We start from the raw sequence: 9,799 nt of genomic DNA, 5'->3' as shown, positions 1-9,799 counted from the left end.
GTAAATTTTACATATTAAGGGTCTTTTTGACACAAAAAGGCGATTTTACTTTCTCTATGTTAACCCACTGGGAATTATATAAGACGAATTTCCTTATTATTTTAGTAAGGGATATATTCTGCTTCTCTTTATTAATCTAATTGTGCTTTTGAACTTAGCTGTCGAAGTTTGCCAGCAAAGCTACCGAATTTAGAATCTTAGATTTTTAGCTGTTAAAATTGAAACTTAAATACACTTCGAAAATTTTTAAAAATGCGAAGCTCATACGGAAAACACTAAAGTATCATAGAAAACTCAACAGGAAATATGATATGCAGTGGCCGAAATTGAAGAAACTTAACAATAAATTTATTTATTTATTAAGTATTTACAACACTTTTCTGATATTTATATCAAAATATACAACAACATCGTACAATATCAAGGTTCAACATACAACCGAAACAATTATTAAGTACAATGAAAAAACCGATATCTCACAAATATACTTTCAATTTCAGGATCTACGTCAATACTCCCGGTAACAGTTTACATGTCCTCGAATGACTACTTTATCACGATCTTCGATTTCCAATAACCGTGAAGATTACAAGAGTAACGCTCAGGAAAGTGGACAACACTCGATAACTGCAGGACCTATAGGCAAGAACTTCTCTGACAACGTGAGGCGAGGGACATTCTATGACGTGTCTTTGATAGGTTTGTTTCCTTCGCTCGCAGTCATCTTTCTGTGGTCCGATGCACGAGGCAAAGGCCAGTGCGTGCGGCACGTATGTTTGTTCAAAAACGCCTCGAAACAGATGTGACATAGGTCCTTCAGCATAAACTGGCACGTCCTCCCCACCATGTGTGTCCCATCTTCTTGGAACGGCACTTTGTTGTATATAGTTTTTGTCTTCTGCGTTAAAGAAAGACATAATAAGTGATTGTATTAAGGATATAAAAGTCAGATTTTTTTCAAAAAAAAATGTACAGCATAAGCAAAAATATTTAGCTGATTTTTTTTTTTGTTTTGTTTTGAAAAGTAACCTTTTTCAGATTTGAAAAATTTCATGCATTTTGCTGTTTTCTTGTCATTGTCGAAAAAAGTGTTGCATAGTACGGGTATTGAACTTTTTAGACTTGATTGTGTACTTTTTAGACCTCTAAACATATTACTTTTAGGCCATCTAGTACTATAAAAAATTTAGTCAAGCTATATTATAAACAAGACACTTTTGATCATAAAATGGAAGTTATCTTTTATGTTGAAATTGAATTTGATTAAAACTACCTAAAGACATTACAGTTATTCAAACTTTAATTAAAACGCATACGCATTACTATTATTTACTTTAATTAATTACTTTACAATTATTTACTTTACAATTATTTACTTTACAATTATTTACTTTAATTTAAACTCATACGCATATTGGTGTTACATAGGAACATCTCAAGTTCAAGTAGTAGTTCATTAATGCTTAACGTTGAGAATAAAATTTTTTAAATTTATTTGGAACATTATTTTTCTATTTTTTTTTATTTTCACTGTTAATTTAATGTTGTAGCTTTTCTTAACGCAAATCTATCTCTTTATCATAATGTATCTTCTGTAAAATTACAACTTTGTTTTACTTTTTCTGCCATTTGTCTTACTATGTGACAACAAAGTGTGCATAGGTTTTAATAAAATATTACTGTTTGAGATTTTAAAACGTTGATCATAATCAGTTTCAGTTTTGAATAAGTATTCCCTGTGTTAAACTTATCTACTGGTGGCGGAAATCATGCGTTTAATTCTATCTTCAAAAATTAAAAAGTCAAAGTAAATTTAATTAAACTTCCTCAAATAGATAAGCATATTAATAAAAACTTACTTATGTTTTCTTAAATTTAAAAACGCTTTTTAAACATTTATAAACTGCATATTAGAAAATTCAAGATATCTAGATTCCGTACAAACATACTACTTCCATAATTATGTCGAAAAATGTAATGATTTCTAGTAGACTTAGCTTTAAATTGTTTGGGATTAAACCGAATTCAAATAGTTCTACGAACGAATAAAAAGATTCAAATAGTTATGAACGAATAAAGAAAATTATTTTTAAATTATTTTTTCGAATTTTATATTCATATCGTCCATAAATTATGAAACTCACGGATGCAAAAAAACAATTTTAACGAAATAATTTTAATACTTTAAATTGAATAAAAAAAAGTAAAATGCAAATGGATATCAAACGTGCTTTGCAAAAAAGATTTTTTAGTTTTCCCAAAGTGCAATAAAAGTTTAGAATGGGAATTTGGAATTTATTTATTTTTTCTTTACATTCGTATTTTTTCCTTTGATAAATTTTGCTTTTTACCTTTTAAATTTATTCTGAATGCATTTATTATATTCGAATGTAATTTGCTTTTTTAACTTCAACGTGAGGCAGTAAAAAATATTAATTAGTTATAGTATCTGCTTTCAATATTAATGTAAAAACGATTTCATTCCATTGAAATATGCATTCTATTTTAAATGTTGCAAATATTTTTCGTATAAATGTGTTATGTACTGCCGTTTAATGTAATGTGTTTAATGTGTTATGTACTGCCGTTATGTAAACGTGTTATGAACGTGATTCAATGGCCTACTTTACAAAATATTTTACAAGATCAAGTTCTTCTTTACAAGATCAAGTTCAAGCGTTCACAATAGTAATGAACTGGGGGATAGAGATGATAATAGTCTTAAAAATTCAGGGTGTCTCACATTTTGGGAAAACAAATCGGATGAGAAATATTGATGGTCTTAATGATGCAGGGTGTCTCACATAGTAGGAAAGCAAATCGAATGAGAAATAGTAAGAGTCTTAATATATAATGCAGGGTGTCTTAAATTGTAAGAAAACAAATCGGATGAGAAATATTAAATCTTAATAATGCAGGGTGTCTCACATTGTTAGAAAATAAATAGGTTGAGAAATAGTAATAGTCTTAAAAATGCAGAGTGTCTCACATTGTAGGAAACCAAATCGGATGGAAAATACTAATAGTCACATTAATGCAGGGTGTCTCACGTTGTAGAAAAACAAATCGGAAGACAAATATAAATCGTCTTAATAATGCAAGGTGTCTCACATTGTAAAAAAACAAATCGGGTGAGAAATATTAATAGTCTCTATAATGCAGGGTGTCACACATTGTAGGAAAACAAATCGGTTGAGAAATATTAATAGTCTTAATAATGCAGGGTGTCTCACATTGTAGGAAAATAAATCGGATGAGAAATATACATAGCCTTAATAATAGAGGAAATCTCAAAATTTACAAAAGAAGACATTTTAATAAAGAATAGAGATTGGTATTAAAATTTATGAATATTTTTCATTGATTCTTAACAAAAAAGTGTATCGGGTTATATATGGAATCAGATAAAGGGTCTTTATGGTTTTTCTGGCAAAACTCTTCACTATTTTGTAAAGATTATCTGCTAAAGTTTGCTGCCGTAATGCTTAATTTCTTCACTTAAGGTTTTTGTCAATGTGAGTTTGTTGACGTAAAACTTATAGATTTAAATATAGAAACTCCCATGGCATTATATTGCAGGGTCTGAGCGACCAATTCTGATCACCAAAACAAAATATTACATGACCAAGAAATAATTGAAAAATATTGAACAAAGAAAATACCCTTATATATTTGTAACCTTTCATTTTTAATTCCCACATGTATAATTACCAGCTTAGCCGTTCTCGTTTATTATGTTGGTAACATATTGCAAAAATGCCATAAAATTTCAAGTCTTTTGAGTATTTTGGGACATTATTTAATTCAATAATTTATAAATTGTGCACAACAATTAGTTAAGTTTAAAACCCACAAAGCCGATTTATTTCAGTGTACGTAATTTCTAAACTTTTCGTTGAAGTGTTTTCCTGAATAAATAGCTATAATATGAAGGAAGAAAACAGTTGAAAATATGATATCTTTAGTAATTTCACAATGTAACACGAGTAATTTTACGTTACACTTATGTTTTCAAAGAACTGCTTAGGATTAAAAATATTTGCGCTATGTGCCAATTCCTTAATTAAAGTAGTCGATCTAAATTATTTATTGCAATGTAGAATATGATCCTTAAATTAAATTTCTGGAACTGATACAGTTATTTTTCTCGTAACTTTGAAGTGTAGAAAGCATTTTAAGGAATTTGCATGATCTAATTAACATATTTGTATCAACTGTGTGAGGAGCAAATGCTATCGAATAAATTCACCCAATAATTGCTTATTAGTATTGTTTATAGCTTAGTTATACTTAGTTAGTTATAGTTTAGTATTTAGTTCTTATCCAGCAAAAAACATATACTTTGAAATAATTTCAAAATGTTGGTTAGGAAATTGTTATTATAAAGTATTATTAGGCTATTTATTATTCAGTTATTATTAAGTATTATTAGGCATTAAAAACTACAAAATCTTACCAGTGTTGATAGAAGTAAGATTTTCACGGCCTCCTTGAGAATTCTGATTGTAACCTGGTCCATTTGCATAAATAAGGGTTGTATATGGTAAGCCATCGACGTCAGAAGGTTTATCATCAAGACCTATAATGGATATCATGGTCAGTCAGAAAAATAATATATGAATATATTGTTAACATCTATCTCTTGAAAGTGATAGATGTTTTGAGATATTCTTATTACTAGAAAATGGAAGCTATATGACATTGCACGGAACTGTTTAGTGGGAAAGCATGCTAAGTGGAGTCAATTTAGAGATTTCGACTGAAATCTGATAGACAATGTATAGAAGTATCAAGAATCTGACAACAAAGGATAGTTACTCTTAATCTAGATTTAAAAATAAAGACTCCGTGGTAATTCTGATAGAATTTACCACGGATTTACAATTAAAAAAAAGAAAGAAAGCATTTTTCTAATTTAACCAACATTCATGGTATTCAAATCATTTATTTGATACTTATTTCAGTTGTATCATAACTGTTTTCAAAATTATCTTTCTTGCTATCATACATTTCATTCAGCAAAAATAAAAACTGATAAGTAAATTCAACCGAATAAATAGTTTTTATACCGTGCTCTAATGTATAATGATAAAATTACCAAATTTTATCAAATCTACTACCAAACAGCATGATAATAAAATCGTATTTTAGCTCTAATTTTCAAAAAAGTAATTACCAAAGCGCCTCGGCAAAATTGTCCGTAATTTTTGGTGTTCCCATAGAGTCAGAAAAACAGTAAATTTCACCATATTCTAGAAGTTTTGACCATATTTTTTTCTCAACTTGCATTAAACCACATTTTGATTGTTTTTTTATTTTATTGTTCCACTAGGATCTTGATTATCATACTTTCATTTTGTTATTTAAATGAGGAAATAACTATAAGATCATATTATACGGAATCATTCATAATCACAATTCTTAATACATAATTTTTAATTCGTCTTAAAAATGAAGTCATGAAAGTATACAGATTAGAGCCAGCGTAAAAATTTTAAACTGAAGAAACAGAAGCTCTGTCTCATTCTGTCGAATCACTACTGAAGAAGATGGGATGAATAACGTTAAATTTAGTTCGATTCTCTGATGAAACTTTGGACTGTGTCTAATTACACTGGGGAACAATTCTTATTCGTTTTCTGTTGCATGCGATTTTTTAACAAATCTTAAAAAACTTCAAATTGCTGATTTCAAATGTGTAATTGGTTTCTTTCTCCTAGCTTCGTTTTTTTAAAATGATATTTTTAATCCTTTTTTTTTTGTCGAAATTTACAAGTTTGAAAACGTCGTACAAACGCACAAGAGATCACATACATATTGCGACCAATTTCTAGAGGAGTTAGGGCTTATCATCAGGATTAAAATTGAATCGGAAATCATACTCGAAAACGTCATACGCCGCTAGAGGTGCTTCTTTGTTATAAACTGCTTCTTCCTGTGCTTCTGAATAGGTCATGACAAAAAGGAGTCTTTTGCTGCGGGGAACGACATTTCCGGGTTTTGGGTTCCAATACAGTTTTAATTCTGATGAAGTGTCCTAATTCTCCAAGAAGTTATTCGTACCATTTATGCGTTCCCCTGTTTTATAGAACAATTTTAAAATTGTACATTTCGACGAAAAATAAAAAATGGCATTTCAATAAACATCTGTTGCTTTGGGAGCAAAACTAATTTTATATTTAAAGTCCCCTCGCACCAGAACCTCATTAGGCAAGATCAAGTATTTGTATAAATGTAACAAACTACCTAATGCAATCGCCTTTCAACTCCTCTCTTTTCATTCCGCAATCAAACAGGTTTTATGTTTTTTTATCAGTACTGATATGTTAGTGTCCCGATTTCTAATGTATTACAGCGTTATTAGTTTACGAGTGCTAATAAAAATACTTTTTCTATGCGCAATTAAATAACTGTGCTTACCAAAAATAGGGTTTCCTCGTTTAGGGTAACCTCCGAATACAAAAACGTGAGAGTGATCTGATGTGACCACCATCAATGTTTCATCCTTTCGTGTCATTTCCAACGCTGCAATGATTGCGTCTTCAAATGCCAGTGTGTCCACTAAAGCCCGGTGTGCATTGTTGAAATGATGACTGTGATCAATTCGACCTCCTGCAGAACATAATATTTCATGTTAAAATAACTGGCAGAAAATAAAAAATATGTAATAATAACACAAAATTGAATTTATAATGATTTAGCCTCTTTTGGCGACCAGCTTGGTTAGCTTTCAAAATTATCTTGTACAACATATAAACTTTAATGGTAATGAAGCTGAATAAACAGAACTGTATTTAAACATTTTAATTCTGCAACTCCTTCTTTGATTCTAACATTTTTGTTCGAAACTATTGACTTACTGCTCGAAAAATGTAAGTATAATACGCAGTAGTAAAACATGATGAGGCACTCTAGAACCGTTTATATTTTCAATTTCTACAGTCATTTCAGAAAGAAACAAAAATAAATCTAAAAAATTGCTTCCTAATTTAGTTTTTATTTCTATAAAATACAAAATTATTCTAAGTAAATGCTTAACTTATAACTAACTATTCAACAGAGTTTATCATTTCAGATAACCTAACAAAATGAATAACTAAAGATTGCCAATAAATCGGGAACTATCCAGAAAATCTGGAATTTACACGATTGGTAGATAAGTACTTTAGGTACCTTATTTACGTCACACTAGAGTTGCACAATGGGCTATTGGCGACGGTCTGGGAAACACCCCTGACGATGATCCAAGGACATGCCATCAGAATTTTGATCCTCTACAGAGAGGATGAATCCCCTGCTTTGGTAGCCCAACGACGTGCGTGCTAAGTCGAGCACTTTACGGTAGAACCGCGCGCCTTTGGTTCTTACGCAGGCTTATTTAAGTGGTCACTCACCCTCTTATTGACCACAGGCAGAGATACCTGACTTCAGTGTTCTACTGGGAACCGTGTCTTTACTATCAGTCTACTGCGGGACTTACACGATTTGAATCTAATGCATATTATTGATTTTTAAATAAAGTAATCATCACAGATTTCAAACCATGTTGCAATGGTAATTTATTTTATTAATAAATATGTTTTTATTGATATGTATGTATATGCATTAAATTAATGTTTATCAATAATAATTAAAAAATTGTTTGTCCCGACGGGACAGATTTTTATTATTTCTCTGAGTAGATTGAAATAGGCAGATTTTTATTATTTCTCTAAGTAGAATAAAATACGTATAATTATGCTCTTCTGTTTTTAAAATCCGTATAATACAAAAAAAATTTTTTTTTACTCACGAAAATAACAATTCATTTTTAATTTCCCATGTGGGATACAGAAATAATATTTTATAATTTTCGTGAAATGCAAGGATACCAATTAAAAAATTAACAGTTCAAAAAAATTTAAATAACAAATAATTAGCTTTAACAAAGATGATTTTCAAAACATACAATTGATTTTTCTTAATAGAAAATAATAAATCAAAACTTGCTCAAAAATTCGTCTAACTTTCTAGCAAACAGCAGCTACCTTTAAATTGACGTGTTACCACTGCGATAAAGATAAAATTTTATTTCTTATTCAAGTATTTTAAATTTAATAAATACCAAACACATTCATATAAACAAGTTTTCAAAATTGACAATCCAATTCGCTGTTTTCGTGGAATTGCCCCGCAGCCATTGCGTAAGTTTGGAATTTAATGGGACCGAAAAACTCTTAGATATAATAAACTAGAACTTCTTCTTACAAATAAAAATCTTCGCCTTCCTTTAATATGAAATATTTACACTCATTTTTCAATGACTAGTTTATTTCCTTACAAACAAATCAAATTAAATTTTATCTTAAATGAAGCACAATTTTATTAAAAAAAGGCTTCAGTTTGATCGTTTATATTTCTAGACTCGTAGACATTGAGCAATTTTTTTTCCAAATAAAACGTAATAAATCAAAGTTTATGCAAAGCCAGTATGTTTTGCATGCTAAATTTGATATTTTGTTGAAAAAATGAATGAATAGCTATTGATATTATTTAAGTTTTGTGTACACAGATTGAAGAAAATTTGATTATGCTTGGATCGCATTCGATGATGTGATGTAACATCCGTCCGAAGTTTTTGTTGAAAAACTCTAAAAATTTTATGAATTATTACTTTATTCCAGGCTAATACCGAATCGAGCATTTTTCCACACTTCAAAATGTGTAATTTGCTTAAACCAATCAGCTGATTGGTCACAGGATTATTTTTTGATGTATGAAACTGAATTATTATATACTAGCAGTTGCCTGAAGCTCCGCCCGCGTACGTTTTTATTTTCTCTGCGTGTAAGGTTTTATTTTGTAACAAAAAAGAATTTTTCCGCAAATAAATTGTAGCCTAGCCTGTCTCAACTCTTTAGCTTAGCTAGCTAGACCTCCAATTTTATCTGCGCACAAAATAACGGAGATTTGTTGCTAGTTTTTACGTTAAAACGTAATAAACAGACCGACAATACACTATTACGTCTTTGTATAGAAACTTATTTCCGCAATTATAATATTGGTAGCGGAATACGGGTTTTATAGTGCACTATTTTATTCCATTTACATGTTAATTAAATTAAATTAGTAATTAAACTAATTTAAATTTACTTAATTTGAATTTAATTAATTTGAATTTAATTAAATTGAATTTAATTAAATTAATTTGAATTTAATTAATAAATGAATAAAATTAACATGTGTTTTTTTCCAAAGTTTTCCACGCTACACTTCACTACAGTTAGAAATTTAAATCTTTCACAGTGAGTAGCACTATACCAGCTGTCAAAAATACATTTGAAGTTGATGAATTTACAAAAAATCAATATTAGGTAAGCAGGGGGTCTACCCAAAACCGAAAAACATGGCAAGGGAACTACAAGACAAAAATGTTCAGATACCACTGATCTAGAGCATACCGGACAGTGTCACTTAATTAGACCTAGTATATATTTCGGACATTTACCAAAGCGACTATGTGATAGTCAATATTGTCCAGTGGAAGTCAACAACCACCAATTTCGATCATTCACAGTAACATATATTTAAACTATTTAACTAAATGCTTTGCGTAAAATGATGGAAATGCATGTTTTAAGCGTAAAACAAATGATTTTAGACCATTATTAGATGTTAAGAATGAATAATTGTGCAATTTAAAGATAGTGTCAACATGCCAGCCAAAATGGCGACTTGCTTAAAAGAAGTGTACTAGTTAAATATGAGTTCTTCTTGTTGGATTTAATTCCCAGACTAGTTAAATCCTAGTGAATACGAA

The 9,799-nt window shown here is 29.8% G+C and overlaps 1 protein-coding gene across 2 annotated transcripts in view; it reads right to left on the bottom strand.

Annotated features, from left to right (window-relative positions):
- Positions 1 to 339: 339 nt before the first annotated feature.
- Positions 340 to 9,799, bottom strand: part of LOC107441911 (alkaline phosphatase) — a 42,128-nt gene continuing 32,668 nt past the window's right edge. For both annotated transcript variants that reach the window (XM_087166257.1, XM_043047202.3), the window contains exons 7-9: positions 6,421 to 6,612; positions 4,457 to 4,579; positions 340 to 898 (exon numbers count right to left, since the gene is read on the bottom strand). In XM_087166257.1, the coding sequence (XP_087022383.1) occupies positions 555 to 898; positions 4,457 to 4,579; positions 6,421 to 6,612 (659 nt within the window). In that variant the 3' untranslated portion in view covers positions 340 to 554. The remainder of the gene's footprint in view (positions 899 to 4,456; positions 4,580 to 6,420; positions 6,613 to 9,799) is intronic.

Source organism: Parasteatoda tepidariorum, chromosome 6 (genome assembly GCF_982258835.1).
Source record: "Parasteatoda tepidariorum strain Cologne lab strain chromosome 6, Ptep-v5.0, whole genome shotgun sequence".
Lineage (NCBI taxonomy): Eukaryota > Metazoa > Arthropoda > Arachnida > Araneae > Theridiidae > Parasteatoda > Parasteatoda tepidariorum.
Note: the sequence above shows the minus strand (reverse complement) of the source record. Positions and strands in the feature narration are given on the sequence as shown.